Source organism: Sphaeramia orbicularis, chromosome 21 (genome assembly GCF_902148855.1).
Source record: "Sphaeramia orbicularis chromosome 21, fSphaOr1.1, whole genome shotgun sequence".
Lineage (NCBI taxonomy): Eukaryota > Metazoa > Chordata > Actinopteri > Kurtiformes > Apogonidae > Sphaeramia > Sphaeramia orbicularis.
Window position 1 is genome coordinate 53,230,831 of NC_043977.1, and position 22,211 is coordinate 53,253,041.

General features: G+C 35.9%; 1 protein-coding gene across 4 annotated transcripts in view; it reads right to left on the minus strand.

Annotated features, from left to right (window-relative positions):
• tmeff2a (transmembrane protein with EGF-like and two follistatin-like domains 2a) overlaps nucleotides 1–22,211 on the minus strand; it is a 362,422-nt gene continuing 340,211 nt past the window's right edge. For all 4 annotated transcript variants that reach the window (XM_030125350.1, XM_030125352.1, XM_030125351.1 and 1 more), the window contains 2 exons: nucleotides 9,400–9,558; nucleotides 1–602 (listed from right to left, as the gene is read on the minus strand). In XM_030125350.1, the coding sequence (XP_029981210.1) occupies nucleotides 506–602; nucleotides 9,400–9,558 (256 nt within the window). In that variant the 3' untranslated portion in view covers nucleotides 1–505. The remainder of the gene's footprint in view (nucleotides 603–9,399; nucleotides 9,559–22,211) is intronic.

The following is a 22,211-nucleotide window of genomic DNA, read 5'->3' on the forward strand; positions in this document are numbered from 1 at the left end:
TCCCTCATCTACAATCGACAGACACCGGCTAGCCTGCCTCTACCAAAGCTCACACATCTAAGACACACACACACACGCACACACACGCACGCACACACACGCACACACACACACATTCAGGATCCTCCACGCCAACACTTCATGGTTCAGTTTGTCAGAAAAAACCCCTAGGCAGAAGTGACAAGATGTAAGGACACGTCAGCAACTGGAAAGGGGGGGGGTTGGGGGGTGGGGTGGGGGGGGTTGACATCGGACGCAGCTGATGACAACTCGACCCAGGGTCTGACGTCACCGGGTTCAGCGGCGCCGTGTTCGCTGTGCCACCGCCCGTCCTGCCTAAGCCATTCCTAATGTTCATATCGGGAGACGGGGGCGAGGACTGAAGAAGGGAAGCACATCCTAAATTTGGGTAAGAAGGGAGGGGTCGGCCTACGAGGGGGGGAACATCTAACACCACAGCGCTGAAGGGGGGGGTGGGGGGGTGGGGTTCTGTCCACCGGCGGGCTCAGATCAGTCGAGTGGAGGCGCGCATGGTGTTCTCGGAACTGAAGTGGACGTTGTTCTGTTTTTGCCTGTTGATTCTGTTGGTCCGTGGGCACTTTCTGGAAAGAAACGAGAGGAAAGAGAACAGACAGGGAGGGGTTAGTTCGACTGTAGGACACATGAACAATAAAAAAACTGTTTTTAAAAGGATGACAACACTTTTAATAGTCAACACGTTTGATTCGAGCTGCAGCTACTGTGTGTGTGATGTACTGAGGTGGATGTGTGAGGGAATGAATGTATGGATGTTGATATGTCCATCCATCCATCCATCCATCCATTTTCTTCCTCTTATCTGGGGCCGGGTCGCGGGGGCAACAGTCTAAGCAGGGATGCCCAGACTTCCCTCTCCTCAGACTCCTCCTCCAGCTCTTCTGGGGGGACCCCGAGGCGTTCCCAGGCCAGCCGAGAGACATAGTCTCTCCAACGTGTCCTGGGTCTTCCCCGAGGTCTCCTCCCGGTGGGACATGCCCGGAACACCTCCCCAGGGAGGCGTCCAGGAGGCATCCCAAACAGATGCCCGAGCCACCTCAGCTGGCCCCTCTTGACGCGGAGGAGCAGCGGCTCTACTCCAAGCTCCTCCCTGGTGACTGAGCTCCTCCCCCTATCCCTAAGGGTGCGCCCAGCCACCCTGCGGAGGAAACTCATTTCGACCGCTTGTATCTGGGATCTTGTCCTTGACCCAAAGCTCATGACCATAGGTGAGGGTAGGAACGTAATGTTGATATGTGAGTGATAGATATTTTGTTTTTATTATATATTTTATAGTTTATAGTTATTATTACTATTTATTACTATTACTATTTATGAGTCTCTTCTGCCCTTAGCTATGAGGCTCTACACAGGCTAGACCAGTTGTGTTGAACTCATTTTCTTTCAGGGGCCACATTCAGCCCAATTTGACCTCCAGTGGGCCGGACCGGTCAAATATCATAATAGCCTATAAATAATGACAACTCCAAATTTTTTATAAGAAAAAAATAACATTAAATTAGGAAAACATTTACATTTTACAAACTATCCAAAACAAAAAAAGATGTGAACCTGAAAAAAATGAAATGTTCTGAAGAAAAATAAGAAGAAATAATAAGAAAAATTTGATCCATATTATACCTCAACTTATGATTTATACATGTGCATTACAGGTCAGATCTAGCAAGACACAAAACAGGCAGAATATTGTTAAAATTGCACTTATTTTTCTTTAGATATTTCAGGTTGCTCATAATTGTTCAGGTTATTAACGTTTTATTATTAAAGGATATCAGGGTCTTCGCCACCTTCTTCTCTCTTGTTTTCTCCCTTTCTTCTACCCCCCCACCCCCACCCCCCATGTCAGGTCCTGCATCGAAATGTGGTTCAACAAAACTCATAATAAACACAGTAGAATATCAAAGGGCGCTTCATATACTTTATGAAGTTACCCTTGGTAAAGCAAATTTGTTCAGCACCAAAAGGAACCAGACTACCATTCTGCTGTTAGAATGCTGGACAAGACAAATAGGAGAAAAAAAAAAAAAAGTAGTGTGAGATACTCCCTGGTAAAATGTCCAAATAAAAGAGGATACACAAGCAAAGGTGTTAGAAAAATGGGCAATGATGACTGGGAGTACAGTTGGTGTCGGCTGCTGCCTTATTGGTACAGACAGCTGCCTGTCAGCCAGCTGAGCACATAAAAAAAAATAAATAAATAAATAAAATAAAGGATATCAGAATTTAATGTTCTTTGCAATAAATCAAAGAGAAAAAACTGGTGTTGCCATTATTTATAGGCATGATGTCATTATTTTTTCACAATAAACCAAGAAGAATATATGGAATCATTATTTCTAGGTTATTAAGCTATTATTTTCGAGTTCGATGCCCTTGACTGTTAATATCTTCTGCACTTTGCAAATTCATCCCGCGGGCCAGATTGGAACCTTTGGCAGGCTGGTTTTGGCCCCCGGGCCGCATGTTTGAGACCTGTGGGCTAGACAGAGAGCTAAACAAAGTGGCAACGTCTCAGGACACTGAAGATGGTTTTCATAGTCTTTACTTGAACCACAATTTGTAAAACTAAAAATATGAAAACAAAGATATGTTTGTTTCAATAAACAAAGCATCACTCTGTGTGTAAACAATGACATTTTTTTTTAAATCATATGCCCCAAGTTGACAATTAATTCCAGCCTATAAGACACACCAACCGAAGCTAATTGTAGCCTAGCACTGATAAGTATAATGGCTGTCCCCTTAACCAAAAACATCGCTGAAACATACAAACTATCATATATCATGTCTAATGCTTTAACTTTCATGTTAGATGACTTAACACTTACAGACTGTCGAAGCACAACACGTGTCACCGAAGACACAAAACTTTACCGTCTTACTGCAACTGAGAGCTTGAAAAACAAAGCCCTTCCTGTAATTCCTTAAGCATAACGCCGTTGCATGTTTACGCCACTAGATGGCAGTGTTCACCACGAAAAATACACAATAAACTGAAAGGCAGAACAGAGTCGGTATCCTGATAGTGTACCTAAATTTCATTCTACATTCTGTACAATGACAATAATGTATCTTATCTTATCTATACTGAGAAATGTTATTTATTCATTCATTTAACAACTTGGAGGAGGCGGGGGCATTTGCATTTAAAGGGCCAGCACTCAAAATGACCTTTTTCAAAAATAGGGTTGAAGATGGACCTGTGGAGTTGAATTAATGAAGAATTCAGACCCAAGAAGAGCATTTACAGTTTATGGAGACCACAGGGAAATGTGAACACGGAACATGGAACTAACACCCAACTGTGTGTTGATCCTGGCGTCATGTACGTCACAATAAGCGTCCATGTGAAACACAACAGTGGAACCAATGTTTAGAAGCAGAGAAGGGGTTTGTCTCCTTTCTGTCCCTGTTTAGCGGCAGCATAATTAAAGAAATGAAGCTTTGATTCAGGAAAATTGTAAGCAAATTGTGTTTTATCGATTTGAGTCGATTAATCATTTCAGCTCTACATCTGATCAAAAGATCAAAAATGGATATTTGTTCCAGCTTTACTGTTTCCTTGCTCTTTTCTTCATGTAATATTTGTTACTAACTCATCTACATTTTTGAGGTATCTGCATTTTATTTCAGTATTTCCAGTATTTTTTTGCAGCTTCTACTTCATTACAACTAAGAGGTAAATAATTAACTTTTTTTTTTTTTTATTCAATTAAATTTTTATTTATGTAGCCCAGTATAACAAATCAGAGTCACCTCCAAGAGCTCCATCATCGGTACAGTTTACAATCCACACTTGTGTGAGGAAAAATCCCCCACTGAAAAAAAAAAAACTTTAATTAAAAAAAAAAAAAAACCTCAGGAGGAGTCATACATGAGGAATGGACAGACAGTGCAATAGGTGTTGCATGTACAAATAAGTGTATTGTACAACAGAAAGAATGTGGTAAAAAAAAAATATAGGTGGAATAATAATGAGCACAGTTTATGCAGTAACTGGTACAAAACCCAGCTTTTGTATTGTTTACGTTAAGACTAAAACATATGGTTGAAAATCTAGGAGTCCAGACAGGTTATAAGAAATGCACAGAACTGACAGATACACGAATGCATGGGTTGAAAACAAGAAAAATAGAACTGTGCGGTAATCACGCGGTATCCTGCAGAGAAACCTTTGGAGCAGACCTTTACCAAGATGTGACATAATGTCATACACAGGAAGCAAAGCACAGAGATAACCTTTACACTCGCACCTGTTTGTCCTTTAAGTGAATGCCAAGTATTTAGAATAAATACACAACACAGAAAAGTCCAAGAAAACTGTAAAAAAAAACATCAACAACCACTACAACACATGTAGTATGGCTCCAGCAGAGATGGGGCTCAGAGGACACTGAGTCAGGGGTCTGTGTTTGTTTCTGTGTCGCTCATTCATTCATTAAACTGATACAACTATTCTGACGCAGATGTGACTTTGGCCCAATCCCAGTTCACCCCTTGGCCCCTCCCCCTTAACCATACCCTTATATTTTGCGCATTCACGTGAAGGGGTAGGGGTGTCCCGATTCTCGATGAGTCGGAGGGGAAGGGCTAAGGGGGAGGGCTGTTTGGTACTCAAAATGGAGGACTGGGTAGGCCTCTCTGGTCCTGCCATGAAATGGTTCAAGTCCTACCTTGAGGACAGGAGGTATTTTGTTCCAATCGGAAACTGTGTGTCAAACCAAATGACAGTGACCTGTGGGGTCCCCCTGGGGTCCATCCTCGGACCCCTTTTGTTCAGTCTTTACATGTTGCCCCTGGGCCAGTTAATACACAGTAATAACGTGTCCTACCATAACTTTGCAGACGACATTCAGATTTACATCTGTCTGACAGCAGGTGAACATGGGCCTGTGGACTCACTCTGTGGCTGCCTCCAACAGATAACTGTGTGGATGCAGAACAACTTTCTCCAACTAAACTCAGACAAGACTGAAGTCATTGTCTTTGGCCCACAGAAACCCAGAGAAAGTGTCAGAAGTCATCTGGAATCTGTTACTCTAAAACAGGGGTCTCAAACTCAGATCCTCGAGGGCCGGTATCCTGCATGTTTTAGTTGTTTCCCTCCTCCAGCACACCTGACGGTCGTTATCAGGCTTCTGCAGAGCTTGATAATAGGCTTATCATTTGAATCAGGTGTGTTGGAAGAGGGATACATCCAAAACAGGCAGGATACCGGCCCTCGAGGATCTGAGTTTGAGACCCCTGCTCTAAAAGCTAAAAACCAAGTTAGAAATCTAGGGGTAATAATGGACTCAGACCTAAACTTTAACAGACACATTAAATCAATTACATCATCAGCCTTTGACCATCTCAAAAACATTGCCAGAATCAAAGGTTTACTGTCTAAACCAGACTTAGACAGACTTATCCATGGACTCTCTAAACGAGCTGTAAAACAGCTGCAGTCCATCCAGAACGCTGCTGCTCGAGTCCTGACTAGAACCAGGAAGTACGACCGTATTAGTCCTGTGCTCAGATCTGTGCACTGGCTTCCTGTGGCTCAGAGAATAGACTTTAAAACAGCTCTGCTCGTTTATAAGTCTGTCCACCAAAGTACATCTGTGACATGTTGGTCCCATATGAACCATCTGGGACTCTGAGAACCTCAGGGACTGGACTGAGAACCTCAGGGACTGGTCTTCTGCTGGTGCCCAGAGTCAGGACTAAACAGGGTGAAGCTGTGTTTCAGTTCTATGCAGCTAAACTCTAGAACAGTCTTCCTGATGACGTGAGACAGACTTCTACTGAGATAATGTTTCAGTCCAGGCTGAAAACAGCTGTTCAACTGTGCATAGAACAACTGAAAGGGTTCTATCTGCACTCTGACCTTTTACTTTGTTTTAATTGATTATTATCTATGTTTTATTGATTATGTTTTAATTGTAATTGTGTATTTTTAACCTGTCTCTTTTCCATTTTTGTAAAGCACTGTGAATTGCCTGTGTATGAATTGTGCTATACAAATAAATCTGCCTTGCCTTCGGGACCACACCACAAACGGAGGAGTAGGAGAAATTTCCCATAATTCAGTTCGAATCATCAACAAGATGGAGGTAAACACAGCAAAAACAGTGCAGCAGAAACACACAAATGTAAGCATTTTCTTCATCAATTGATCAATTGTTTAATGCTGTTTCAAAGTGTTATAGATTGCATTTCTGCGGTTTATAGTTGATAGATGACCAAAGCCCGTGGAACACAGACGGTTCCAGCTGTTGACGACATGGAGAATTCTGTCGGAAATAAAGTTGTCGCATCTGTTTACAGTGGCATCGATGACTGCTGATGATGTAACAGGTCTGGAAGGGTTGGACCCTTATAACTGTGTTTTAAGGGGTAGGGGTACGGGGGAGGGGCCAAGGGGTGAACTGGGATCGGACCAGGGTGTGGATTTCTCGCAGATTCAATAGAGAAAAACCCTAATGATAATGATTACAGTATAATTTTAGCCTTTTGACAAATGGTTGACGATTTTTAACAATGCATTTAATGGAACATACATGTCTAGAGCTGAAACGACTAATCAATTAATCGGCTCAAACTGATTAATAAAACTATATGATTGTCTTCCTGAATTAAAGCTTTGTTTCCTTAATTTCTCTGCTGCTAAACATTGGTTCCACTGTTGTGTTTCACACGGACGCTTATTGTTACGCACATGCGTCTTGGCCACGACACTCTGCAAAAGAGATTTTTAATCTGAATGGGTCATTTTTTCCTGGTTAAATAAAGATTAATAATAATAGAATAAATGCACATGTCCATTTCTGCTGTGTACACTCATTACTTTATTTACTATTATTATTACTATTTATGTCATTCAGTCACTTTAACAAATTACTCAACAAAAGTTAACGAATTTGTTATCTTTTTTTATATCTTCTCTTTATTTTTCTGTTATATTTGATGTTTATTGTCTTGTGTTGCTGTACATTTGAATTTCCCCCTTGGGGGATCAATAAAGTATATCTGATCTCATATGATCTTATCTGGACAAGTTTAAGATAAGATATGATCTTAAAGTTGTCTGTTTTAACATGGGCTCCATAGATTGCCTCCCTCCACTGCTTGACAAAGACTGTTGTCAGTAAATGAGTATGTAAAAATAACAACACAATAACCCATAAATAATGACGACAAATTTTCTTTATGTGGAAAAAATTTAAGTGAAAAAAATAACATTACACTGTGAAAATATTTACATTTACAAAACTATTCTTTCACAATAAAATGCAAATAAATACATAAATAAAAACAAAGATGAACAAGCCAAAATGTGCAATTTTAACAATGTTCTGCCTGTTAAATGTTTTGTGCATTTACAGATCTACTGTGATCTGTAGTTGTGTTAATAGTCAGAGATGTAATATTGTAGAAATTGTTCAAATTTTAGTTCAAATTCCAAAATTTTAACAATATTCTGCCTGTTACCAAATGTTTATGTAACATTGTGTGTAACGTACATGTATAAATAATAAGTCGAGGCATAATATTGTTAAAATAGCACCAATTTTTCAAATGAAATTTCATTTTTTTCAGGTTATTCACATCTTTTTTGTAAAATGTAAATACTTTCATAATTTAATTGGGGCTTTTTTTGTACTAAAACAAAAAGAAAAACTTGGATTTGTCATTATTTATAGGTTATTAAGTCATTATTTTACTGGTCTGGTCCGCTTGAGATCAAATTGGGCTGAATATGGCCCCTGAACCAAAATGAGTTTGACACCCCTGCCTTACATCCTCACATTTCAAAAGAAATAATATTTGACTTTTCACATAATATAAATAATCACTAATATCAACTCATACAAACATTTTTCACCTGAGAACATTTGTGTCCAGCCCTTGTGTTTTAGAGTGTTTTCGTAGCCTGGTTATCTGTACGATACCAGTGAAGCAGGACACATAAATGATGCTGAAGCTGAGTTTAGTGCATCTCCCTCAGCCCCTCCCCCTCCCCCTCTCCTTCTCCTTACTCAGAGGAGCAGTTTTGTCTCGGCCCAAACTCTTTTAAAATCTTTTATTAAATGTCATAAATTGCTTAGGTCAGCCAGAGGCACATGAGCTTGGGGCTTTATATCTGTGTGTGTGTGTGTGTGTGTGTGTGTGTGTGTGTGTGTGTGTGTGTGTGAGGGGGTTAATAGGAAAACAAAACCCCTGCTCAAACATGTGCCTTGCTTGCATTCTTGGCTACACTGTAAAAAAAATCTGTAATTTAACAGAATTTTCAGTGTTTGACAGATTTTTCCTGTATTTTTAAGATACAGGAAAATATTAATGAAATGAAAAAAATAGACTGTGATTTTACAAGTCAAATGTAAAATAATGTGAAAAAACTAACAGTGAATAACCCAAAAAGTTAAATTTTTTAAAAGAATTTTTTTTCGTTTTTCACAGAAAAATACAGTTAAAATACATTTACAAATGTATCATAATTTCACAAATATTTCTTTTCTATTTATGAGATTAAACTGTTAATTTAAAGTTTAATACTGTAAAAAAAAAATAAAATAAAATGCGATAAAATGACTGACAATTAACTGTAAAAGAAGTATTTGTTCTGTGAGTTTAACCAGACTTATTTGTTAATTGACAAATATCTTGTGTAATTACAGGAGGTTTCACAACAAACATGTTGAATAAATGTATATTTGTGAATGTATAACATGTATAAGCACTAATAAACTGTCCAAATACAGTTTTTATCAGTGGATTATACAACTTAGTCTCATTGAAAATTATGTATATATATATATTTATAGGTAATTTGATTGTTTTAATACATGAAAATATTCTTTATTAAACATTAAAAAGTAAAAAAAAAAAAAAAATCCAAAATCTCATGTAAAGTTAGGGCAAAAACTGTATTTCAATTAAGGAAAATTATGGTATTTTTATGAGATGGTTATTTTCCGTTATTTTACAGTATTTTTTCGGCACCCCTGCTGCCGGAATAATACTGTTTTTTTTACTGTTGTTGTTTTTTTTTTTTTAGTGTACAGTGATACTCAGTGTATATGTATGTTGTACATGCTGCTGCCTGCTGCTGGTTTTCATAGATCTGTGTGGGTAGGTGGGTGGGTGGGTGTCCACAGGGTGGGTGGGTGTCCACAGGGATAGTGACAGCCATTTCTCTCTGAGGTGTAAGCAAGGTGACCTTTTATCTGTTTCCTCCAGGCACAGGAGCTCAACAGACCCCCATGTGACTTCCAAATATACACAACATGGAGGGGAAAAGAAAAAAAAAAAAAGCGGTGCTGGGAGTCTCATTAGTGGGCTGTGTTTGTGTTTGTGCATGTGTGCATGAGGATGACTCACCTGGTAATGCAGAGCACCACCACACAGATGATGACCACCTGGAGCGCTCCGATGATAGAGGCGATGAGGACGTAGTGCAGTTTACCGGAGCCGGGCACCACATAGAGCACGTTGTACTCTTTGGTGTCGCACTGAGGACCGCTGAAGCCCGAATGACAGCTGGGATCACACACACACACACACACACGATGCACACAAATGAGGAAACAAAAAGACATAGAGTCATTCCTCTGGCAGTTGAACCCTTCCATGCGTGAATTATGAGAACCTTAGTCAAGATTTTTTTCTGAGTGTTTTTATTCCTCTTTAGGCAAGAAAAAAAAAACAATGTGATTGAATTTTTTTAATGAACCTATTTTTCATGGAGTTACAAAAATGTCCACTCAGCTGGACACCACCCAGATAGCATATATTTTGGCAGTATTCTGGCATACATTTGGCATTTTTGGCTTTCTTTTGGCATTATGAAAACCTTTAGGCTTAACTGTGGTATGATTAAGGTTATCCATAATAGATCTGGAGGCACCAGCAGTATATGACTGAGTTCTGGCATATGTGTGGTTAACCAAAAGACTGGGCAAAGAGCGGGATCAAGTATAAGGATGGTATGGCATGTTTATGGCAAACCAGAAGATTGACTAAAGAACGGCAACATCTTATTCCATATATGGATGTGTTTTGGTTGTGTTTTGGCATATTTCTGTAAAGCCAAAACACTGCGCAAAGAGCGGGAATTTCTACCCAGAAGAAAACCCCACTTCATTTTAAAAACATGATCAACACAAATTTTGGGTGAATTTTGACCTCTCTTTGGGTCAGTTTTGGCTGCTTTTTGGCTGGATTATGGAGATTTGGGGCTTTTCTGGAACAATTATAGCTATATTTTGGAAGTCCGCAGTTAGTTTTTGGGTGAATTTTGGCTTCCTTCTGGTTTGATTTTGGCGTGCCTATTTTGGGCCATTTACATCCACACAGAACTTTACCAAAATGTCATGCCAGTTTTGGGCCAGATTTAAGCCATGTGTATAATTTTAGAAGCAAAGAAACATGTATTTAAAACTTAATATCAGAAAGTGATATACTGTGTGAAAACTATGAAATAAAAACATTTTAACGCAGCTAATCTGATGTTTACTCACATTTTAACATACTCTAATACTAGTCACTACTCACTTCATGGAGGTAATATGCAAAAAACCTTTTTGTTTAAAAAAAAAAAAAAAAAAAAAAGGTTAATTACAGTCTGGTAACTATAACAAGCAATTGATTTACACTAAACATGCTAGTGCAGATCAGGTTTATGAAGAACAGCGCAGTGACAGTAACAGTATGAATGTCAGGGTATGAGATGATGCATGAGTGTCCACTGTGTCGGCTGATATGGAACTAAGGCAAGGCAGGTTTATTTATATGGCACATTTCATGTACAAGACAATTCAAAGTGCTTTATATCAGACATTAAAAGAAGTACAGCAGGGAAGTAATAGAAAAAAAAAACAAAAACAAAAAAAAAAACAGAAAAACAGATAAACAGATAAAACAGATAAAAATTTGAAAAAAATCATAGATAGCTGCCAATTATTTACTTAATAAGTAAAGTAAATGTAGATATTCTTGTACATTATTTCATTAGCATCATGTATGAGACAGACTATATTTGGTTTAATTAGTTAAATAATGAATAAACAAAATAAAAGGCAGATTTTTTTTCCCCTAAAATATTTTACTGGACAGACAAGTATACAACCTATCAGGAGCTCACAAAACCAACGAGTGACAAGATGAGAGATGAAATTACACAAACCGTAAATTCAAAAAGAAAATGTAGTTAGACTAACTAACTAACTAAAAGGTGTACTTTTTAGTAATAAGAATTAATTTAAATGTTATTTTTCACAACATGTGCTATGTTTGAAACATTTTTAAAGGTCAGACAATTGAGCAAGCTAACAGTGGCTAATATTACTCAGCGAGCTAACCACAGCTAACATTAGCTAGTGAGCTAACCATAGCTAACAGTTTCTAGTGAGCAAACCACAGCTAACATTAGCTAGTGAGCTAACCACAGCTAACATTTTCTAGTGAGCTAACCACAGCTAACATTAGCTAGTGAGCTAACCACAGCTAACATTTTCTAGCGAGCTAACCACAGCTAACATTAGCTAGTGAGTTTACCACAGCTAGCATTAGCTAGTGAGCTAACCACAGCTAACATTTTCTAGTGAGCTAACCACAGCTAACATTTTGTACTGAGCTAACCACAGCTAACATTTTCTACTGAGCTAACCACAGCTAACATTTTCTACTGATGTAACCACAACTAACATTTTCTACTGAGCTAACCACAGCTAAAACATTAACCTGTGAGCTAACCACAGCTAACATTAGCCTGTGAGGTAACCACAGCTAAAACATTAGCCTGTGAGCTAACCACAGCTAACATTAGCCTGTGAGCTAACCACAGCTAAAACATTAGCCTGTGAGCTAACCACAGCCTGACATCTCAGAGATAACATTCCATTTTGAGGAGACAGAATAGAATAGAATAGAATAGAATCTTTATTGTCATTATGCGAGGCACAACGAAATTTCGTCCAGCAGCTCTTGGCATTAAGGCACACATATTTACACACATATAATATAAAAGGCACATCTAAGATATATATATATATATATATATATATATATATATATATATATATATATATATATATATATATATATAAATAGAATAAAATAAAATAAGGTGACACAAGTATCCGTAGTGCAAACTTTCAAACTTTAACAGAACAGGCTGTGACTGTCATTTTTCACCACTGGTAAAACCAAAGACAAAGTGAATACTGTGTATAAAACCACCAGTTCTGTCACCAGCAAATAGATGCAAGAGAGAAAGAAAACGTCCTTCCTCTGGCAGGTTAATTATTTCAGTGTTTCTAATTGAAACATCCGCCTGTTTGATGAAGACGTCGCAGTGGAACAAAGCGTTTGTGTGACAGTGGCCACTGTGCTTTTTTTTTTTTTTCTGCTGTGACTGCGTAGATGAACATGACTGATGATGCCTGCAGTCGGTTTACAGGCAGAACATCTCCATCCACACTGAGCTGACTAAACATTAGGGGGAATATTCAGTCTCTTGACTCTTCCTACATCAGCCAGTGTTTTCAGAGTAGACTGATGTAAAAACACTCGCTGTGCATTTTAATTTGGGGGTGAAAACTAGACCATTACCTCTGATCCTGTCTGGGATCCTTCATATTAACGTAGATCAGGGGTCTCAAACATGCGGCCTGGGGGCCCAAATGCGGCCTGCCATAGGTTCCAATCTGGCCCATGGAATTTTTTTGCAAAGTCAAAAATTCCAGTCTTGAATATAATTAAGCAAAACATTTTTTAGCTTGAATTAAGTAAAAAATGTTGAGTTAAGCAAAAAAAAAATCTTAAATTAAGCAAAAAATGTTGAATTAAGCAAAAAAAAAAAATCTTGAATTAACAACTTCAATTTTTTTTCTTTGTTTTAGTGCAAAAAATAACATTAAATTATGAAAATATTTACATTTACAAACTATCCTGAAACAATAAAATGTGAATAACCTGAAATGTCTAAAGAAAATTAAGCACAATTTTAAATATTTTCTGCCTGTTAGTAAGTGTTTAGTGTCTTTGTAGATCCGATCCATAATGCACATGTAGAAATGATAAATTGAGGCAGAATATTGTTAAATTTGCACTTATTTTTCTTAAGAACTTTCAGTTTTTTTCAGGTTAGTCATATCTTTTCTGTTTGGATAGTTTATTAAAGTAAGTATTTTCATAATTTAATGTTTTTTTTTTCTTTACACTAAAACAAAGACAAAAACTTGCAGTTGTCATTATTTATATGTGATTATGTTATTATTTCACTGGTCTGGCCAAAAGCTGACTAAACATTAGGGGGAATATTCAGTCTCTTGACTCTTCCTACATCAGCCAGTGTTTTCAGAGTAGACTGATGTAAAAACACTCGCTGTGCATTTTAATTTGGGGGTGAAAACTAGACCATTACCTCTGATCCTGTCTGGGATCCTTCATATTAACGTAGATCAGGGGTCTCAAACATGCGGCCTGGGGGCCCAAATGCGGCCCACCAAAGGTTCCAATCTGGCCCATGGGATGTTTTTTTGCAAAGTCCAAAATTCCACAGTCTTGAATTGAATTAAGGAAAAAAAAAAAAAATTACCTTGAATTAAGGAAAAAATGTTGAATTAAGCAACAAAATCTCCAATTAAGTAAAAAAAAAAAAAAAATCTTGAATTAAGCCAAAAAAAAAATCCTAAATTTAGCAAAAAATGTTGAATTAAGCAAAAAAAAATTCTTGAATTAACAACTTCAAATTTTTTTCTTTGTTTTAGTGCAAAAAAATAACATTAAATTATGAAAATATTTACATTTTAAAACTATCCTGAAACAATAAAATGTGAAATTTTAGTTTTTTTTAGGTTAGTCATAGCATTTTTGTTTGGATAGTTTATAAAAGTAAGTATTTTCACAGTTTAATGTTTTTTTTTTTTTTTTACACTAAAACAAAGATAAAAAATTGGAGTTGTCATTATTTATATGTTGTTATGTTATTATTTCACTGGTCTGGCCAAATGCGGCCCACCAAAGGTTCCAGTCTGGCCTGTAGGATGTTTTTTGCAAAGTCAAAAATTCCACAGTCTTGAATTGAATTAAAGAAAAAAAACAGCTTAAATTAAGGAAAAAATGTTGAATTAAGCAAAAAAAAAAAATCTTCAATTAAGTAAAAAAAAATCTTGAATTAAGCCAAAAAAATCCTAAATTTTGCAAAAAATGTTGAATTAAGCAAAAAAAATCTTGAATTAACAACTTCAATTTTTTTTCTTCTTTGTTTTAGTGCAAAAAATAACATTAAATTATGAAAATATTTACATTTACAAACTATCCTGAAACAATAAAATGTAAAATTTTAGTTTTTTTCAGGTTAGTCATAGCTTTTTGCTTGGATAGTTTATGAAAGTAAGTATTTTCACAATTTAATGTTTTTTTTTTTTTACACTAAAACAAAGATAAAAATTTGGAGTTGTCATTATTTATATGTTACTATGTTATTATTTCATTGGTCTGGCCAAATGCGGCTCACCAAAGGTTCCAATCTGGCCCGTGGGATGTTTTTTGCAAAGTCAAAAATTCCACAGTCTTGAATTAAATTAAAGAAAAAAAAAATTAGCTTGAATTAAGGAAAAAATGTTGAATTAAGCAGAAAAATCTTCAATTAAGTAAAAAAAAATCTTGAATTAAGCCAAAAAAATCCTAAATTTTGCAAAAAATGTTGAATTAAGCAAAAAAAATCTTGAATTAACAACTTCAAATTTTTTTTCTTTGTTTTAGTGCAAAAAATAACATTAAATTATGAAAATATTTACATTTACAAACTATCCTGAAGCAATAAAATGTAAAATTTTAGTTTTTTTCAGGTTAGTCATAGCTTTTTGTTTGGATAGTTTATAAAAGTAAGTATTTTCACAATTTAATGTTTTGGGGGTTTTTTTTACACTTAAACAAAGATAAAAATTTGGAGTTGTCATTATTTATATGTTATTATGTTATTATTTCACTGGTCTGGCCAAATGCAGCCCACCAAAGGGTCCAATCTGGCCCGTGGGATGTTTTTTGCAAAGTCAAAAATTCCAGTCTTGAATTGAATTAAAGAAAAAAAAATAGCTTGAATTAAGGAAAAAATGTTGAATTAAGCAAAAAAAAAATCTTCAATTAAGTAAAAAAAAATCTTGAATTAAGCCAAAAAAATCCTAAATTTTGCAAAAAATGTTGAATTAAGCAAAACAAATCTTGAATTAACAACTTAAATTTTTTTTTCTTTGTTTTAGTGCAAAAAATAACATTAAATTATGAAATTATTTACATTTTAAAACTATCCTGAAACAATAAAATGTGAAATTTTAGTTTTTTTCAGGTTAGTCATAGCTTTTTTGTTTGGATAGTTTATAAAAGTAAGTATTTTCACAATTTAATGGAGTTTTTTGAACTAAAACAAAGACAAAAGTTTGGAGTTGTCATTATTTATATGTTATTATGTTATTATTTCACTGGTCTGGCCAAATGCAGCCCACCAAAGGGTCCAATCTGGCCTGTGGAATGTTTTTTGCAAAGTCAAAAATTCCACAGTCTTGAATTGAATTAAAGAAAAAAAAATAGCTTGAATTAAGGAAAAAATGTTGAATTAAGCAAAAAAAAAAAATCTTCAATTAGGTAAAAAAAAATCTTGAATTAAGCCAAAAAAATCCTAAATTTTGCAAAAAATGTTGAATTAAGCAAAACAAATCTTGAATTAACAACTTAAATTTTTTTTCCTTTGTTTTAGTGCAAAAAATAACATTAAATTATGAAATTATTTACATTTTAAAACTATCCTGAAACAATAAAATGTGAAATTTTAGTTTTTTTCAGGTTAGTCATAGCTTTTTTGTTTGGATAGTTTATAAAAGTAAGTATTTTCACAATTTAATGGAGTTTTTTGAACTAAAACAAAGACAAAAGTTTGGAGTTGTCATTATTTATATGTTATTATGTTATTATTTCACTGGTCCGGCCAAATGCAGCCCACCAAAGGGTCCAATCTGGCCTGTGGGATGTTTTTTGCAAAGTCAAAAATTCCACAGTCTTGAATTGAATTAAAGAAAAAAAAATAGCTTGAATTAAGGAAAAAATGTTGAATTAAGCAAAAAAAATAATCTTCAATTAAGTAAAAAAAAATCTTGAATTAAGCCAAAAAAATCCTAAATTTTGCAAAAAATGTTGAATTAAGCAAAACAAATCTTGAATTAACAACTTAAATTTTTTTTTCTTTGTTTTAGTGCAAAAAATAACATTAAATTATGAAATTATTTACATTTTAAAACTATCCTGAAACAATAAAATGTGAAATTTTAGTTTTTTTCAGGTTAGTCATAGCTTTTTTGTTTGGATAGTTTATAAAAGTAAGTATTTTCACAATTTAATGGAGTTTTTTGAACTAAAACAAAGACAAAAGTTTGGAGTTGTCATTATTTATATGTTATTATGTTATTATTTTACTGGTTCGGCCCATTTCAGATCAAAGTTAGCTGAATGCGGCCCCTGAACTGAAATGAATTTGACACCCCTGACGTAGATCGTCAAACAACACAGGTGTTGTTTTAACGCTGCATTCATGATGTTTTTGTCACATATATAATAATAGGCTTTTGTGGAAATAACATGGTTAGCAGGTAGTATTTAGAAATGGTGACTGAAACACAATTATATGCTATTTCAGCTGGCAAAACAGCAAAACAGCAAAATATGGAAATGAGGCTGACTAAATGGCTTTGGCTCAGTATGCAGAGCAGAACACAGGTTTGAGACGAAGCTGGGGAACTGTGTTTGATGACGGCTCCGACGCACAGGGATGGGAACAGTTATTTCAGCTGAGGTGTGATGCCACAGTTTTCTAATGGTAGAGAAAAGTCTGGCACAGCACCTGAAAGAGCTGAAAGAACACAAACACTCCGAGTCCTCCTCCATCTCTGCAGACAGAAGACACCAGACTGCCACCAAGACGCACTTTCATTTGTGTGGGTTCATCTATGACAGTGGTGTCAAACTCATTTTCTTTCAGCACAGTTTGACCTCCAGCGGGCCGGACCGGTCAAATAATAACATAATAGCCTATAAATAATGACAAGTCCAAATTTTTTATAAGCAAAAAATAACATTAAATTAGGAAAACATTCACATTTTACAAACTATCCAAAACAAAAAAAGATGTGAATCGCCTGAAAGAACTGAAACTTCTGAAGAAAAATAATAAGAAATAATAATAAGAAAAATTTGATCCATATTCTGCCTCAATTTATGATTTATATATGTGCATTACAGATCAGATCTACCAAGACACAAAACAGGCAGAATATAGTTAAAATTGCACTTATTTTTCTTTAGACATTTCAGGTTCATATTTGTTCAGGTTATTGATGTTTTATTATTAAAGAATATCAGAATTTAATGTTCTTTGCAATAAATCAAAGAGAAAAAAAGTGGTGTTGCCATTATTTCAGGCATGATGTCATATTATTTTTTTTCACAATAAACCAAGAAGAATATTTGGAGTCATTATTTCTAGGTTATTATGTTATTATTGTTATTGTTATTGTATGTATTGTATTATTATGTTCCATTTTAAATATTTTAATAAAGTTCTCCCCAGGATTATCACAGATTTTCCCAGGATTATCTCAGGACCTGCTGCGGTGGTCCTGCCTCTCTCCTGCCTTCATCATCATCACTCACCTATCCTCAACTGCCTCCATGTGTCTCCCCCTACTCCCCCCTTCTCCCCCCAGTCTCTATCTCTATCGCTCTCTCTTTTTCTCTTTCTTTACTCTCTCTCTTTAACCCCAACTGGTCCAGGCAGACGGCCATCCTCCAGGAGTCTGGGTCTGCTCCAGGTTTCTGCTGTTAAAGGGAAGTTTTTCCTTCCACCGTCACCAGTCACCAGTGTTTGCTCCTGGAGGATTCTGTTGGGTTTCTGTAAATTGGCTCAGAGTCTGGTTTGGACCAACTCTATATATAAAGTGTCATGAGATAACTTTTTTGTTGTGATCTGGCGCTATATAAATAAAATTTGATTGATTGAGTGATTTGATTGGTTTTCCCCTGTAAGTCCCTTTGGAAAAAAGCATCTGCCAAATGCATAAACATAAACATAAACATTATTTTCGAGTTCGACGCCCTTGACTGTTAATATCTTCTGCACTTTGCAAATTCATCCCGCGGCCCAGATTAGAACCTTTGGTGGGCCGGTTTTGGCCCCCGGGCCGCATGTTTGACACCTGTGATCTATTAAGGAGACTGATTGGGTGCTGATGTCATAACCGAGCAGACTCTTTTCACTTTTCTTTGCTCTGTTTCCTAAATGATATTTAAAGACAGATGCTGTGACGCTGTGAAGTCCAAATCCTGCAAACACAAGAGTTGCCATGTTGCTTGTATGATGACATTTGCAGTAATACCTGCTACGCACCCATTAACCCAGGGCTGTCAAACTCATTTTAGTTCAGTTAAACATTCAGCTACATTTGATCTGAGGTGGGCCGAACCAGTAAAATAAGAACAGAATTATATATAAATAATGTCAACTCCAAATTTTTCCCTATGTTTTAGAGCAGGGCTGTCAAACTCATTTTGGTTCAGTTCCATATTTAGCCCAATTTGATCTCAAGTGGGCCAGACCAGTAAAATAATGACTTAATAACCTATAAATAATGACAAATTCAAGTTTTTCTTTTTGTTTTAGTACAAAAAAAAAAAGCCCCAATTAAATTATGAAAAAATTTGCATTTTACAAAAAAGATGTGAATAACCTGAAAAAACAGAAATTTAATTTGAAAAACTGAGAGAAGTTTGGAGTGTGCTAAAATTACAGTGTATGACATCAACACACATCAACAATCAAATTGTATTTATGTAGTGCCACATCATAACAATAATAACACTGGTCAACAACAAATTTATTGTTTAAGTTTTTTGAGCTGATTTAGGATAATTTTGGTGTGCTGAATCCAAAAATCACATTAATTTTACTCAATCAGGTCAACTTTCTGAACTATGCTACATATTGGCTTTTTAACATTTTTGCTTACATTTATGGGCATTTTCACATCATATGATACAAAATTCTTTCATATTTCTTGCAGTAAATGAGTTCTGAAGATTTTACTTTTGCCAATTTATGATTAATGGTTTTTTTAATATTACAGGTGAATGAAATGGCTTCGACTAGAAGATCTTGCAAAAATAAGCCTGACGTATTCTGCTACATCTGCGGTGAATACACCATTGTACCTAACAGGAATCAAGTCACAAGTTTCATAAAGTGTGCTTACCAATCTTATTTTGGTATTAAACTTGGTGACCAAGATAAAGTTTGGGCGCCACACATGGTATGCAAGTCATGCATCAAATTTTTCAAAATCAAATTAGCAAAAAAACTTGACCTGATTGAGAAAAACAGATGTCATTTTTGGATTGAGCGGTGCAAAATGGTCCTAATTCAGTTGAAAAAACCTAGACAACTTGTAAAAAACATTTTTTTGTAACCCAGTGTAATCTAATAATGACTCTTTCCATTTAGAGCTGGTCTAAACCAGACTCTTAATCCCATGTACAGACGCCAACAGAACCGTCCAGGAGTAAACACCTGGTGACAGTGGAAGGAAAAACGACCTTTAACAGGTAGAAACCTGGAGGAGACCCCGACTCTGGAGGATGGACCACTGACATGAGCAGTTAAAGCAGGGCTGTCACACTCATTTTGGTTCAGGGGCCATATTCAGCTCAATTTGATCTCAAGCGGACCAGACCAGTAAAATAATGACTTAATAACCTATAAATAATGACAAATCCAAGTTTTTCTTTTTGTTTAGTTAAAAAAAACCACAACTAAATTATGAAAATATTTACATTTTACAAAAAAGATGTGAATAACCTGAAAAAACTGAAATTTCATTTGAAAAATTGGTGCAATTTTAACAATATTATGCCTCGACTTATTATTTATACATGTACATTACACACAGTGTTCCATAAACATTTGGTAACAGGCAGAAAATTGTTAAAATTTTGGAGTTTGGAACTAAAATTTGAACAATTTCTACAATATTCCATCTCTTATTATTAACACAACTACAGATCATAGTGGATCCATAAATGCACAAAACATTTAATAACAGGCAGAATATTGTTAAAATTGCACATTTGGGGTTGTTCATCTTTGTTTTTATTTATGTTTTTATTTGCATTTTATTGTGAAAGAATAGTTTTGTAAATGTAAATATTTTCACAGTGTAATGTTATTTTTTTCACTTAAATTTTTTTCCACATAATTTTTCACAAAGAAAATTTGTCGTTGTCATTATTTATGAGTTATTGTGTTGTTATGTTTACTGTAGATCACATTGGTCTGTATTTCAACCTGAGCCAAAAGGATTTGGACAACCTGGACTGTTCAGGTTCATTTTTACACTTTCATCCTGCAGGGCCGGAATGGAACCTTTGGCGGGCCAGATTTGGCCCCCAGGCCACATGCTTGACACCTGTGTTTTAGAGCAAAAAAAGTTGATTTACATTATGAAAAGGGTTACATCTGTAAACTATCTTTTCAAAAGATGTGAATAACATGAACAAACTGAAAAAATAAGTGTAATTTTAAGAATATTCTGCCTCAGTTTATCATTTACACATGTACATTAGAACTTACAGATCACAGTGGATCTACAAACACACAAAACATTTAATAACAGGCAGAATATTGTTAAAATTGCACTTACTTCTCTTAAGACATTTCAGATTGTTCATATTTGTTCAGGTTATTGACATTTTTTTGTGAAATTATACTTTGTTTTAGTGTAAATACATGAAAATATTTACATTTACAAAGAAAAATTTAGAGTTGTCATTATTTATATGTTATTATGATAGTATTTTACTGGTCCTGCCCATTTGAGATTGAATTGGTCTGAATGTGGAACCTGAACTAAAAGGATTCTTAATATCTTCAGTGTAATTTTTGCATTTCACAAATTCATCCCAAGGGCCGGACTGGACCCTTTGGTGGGCCAGATTTGGCCCCCGGGCCGCATGTTTGACACCTGTGTATTAACCTAACTGATATGAAGATGATGATTTGGAGATAAATACTGAAATCACATTTTGGAAAAAAAAACAACAACATACTGGATGTGTTTTTAGTTTGGTTTTAGTCCCATAAAATAACGTGCAATGATTGGGATGTAGTTGCTATACCACTGCTCGCCACCAGGGGGAGCAGCTTCACTTTTGAAGGGCTATTGTAATTAAAGCCTTTTAGTAAATACAAAATCCAGGCTTACAGTGTATCTGTACTTCCAGTTCTTTTTTTTGCCATGTGTGCAATGACTCACAATTTTTAGACCAACAACAACCACATAAGCAACCGCAGGAACTGAGCCCTCCTCGGACCTAAAGGGAAAACCTTGTATTCTGTTGCTTAGTTTGGATGAAGATCTTCTGCAACCTACAAACCCTGGCACTAGAACAGTGGTCACAGGTTTGTCAGACCCAACTGGCTTAGTTTGGACGTCGTCTGAGGCAAAGAGACCGAGACTAATGGAGATGATCTTTGTCCTCAGAGAGAAGCTAAAATGGTCCACCTTTTAATCTCTCTCTCTCTCTCTCTCTCTTTCTCTCTCTCTCTCTCTTTCTTCGTCTTCTTTACCTGCTTTTCACGTCTCTAGGGAGGTTGTTACCCGCCAACACCTGCACATCCCTGTTTTGGTGCACATGCACACACAACCTCCTCCCCATTCTGCATCCCCTTGACCCAGCAGCATCTGAGACAAACACACAAACACTGTAACCTTGTTCTGTTGCACATTCACAGATCCATTCATTTCCTGCTGAGACCCCAGGGTGGGGGTGTCAAACTCATTTTAGTTCAGAGGCCACATTCTGCTAAATTTGATCTGAAGTGGGCCGAACCAGTAAAATAATAATATAATAATATGTAAATAATGTCAACTCCAGACTTTTCTCTATGTTTTAGAATGAGAAAAGTAAAATCACATTATGAAAATGTTGGCATCTACACACTATCCTCTCAAGCAATGTGAATAATAGGAACAAACTGAAAAAATAAGTGTAATTTTAACAATATTCTGCCTCAGTTGATCATTTCCACAGGTGCGTTATAACTTACAGATCACAGTGGATCTACAAATACACAAAACATTTAGTAACAG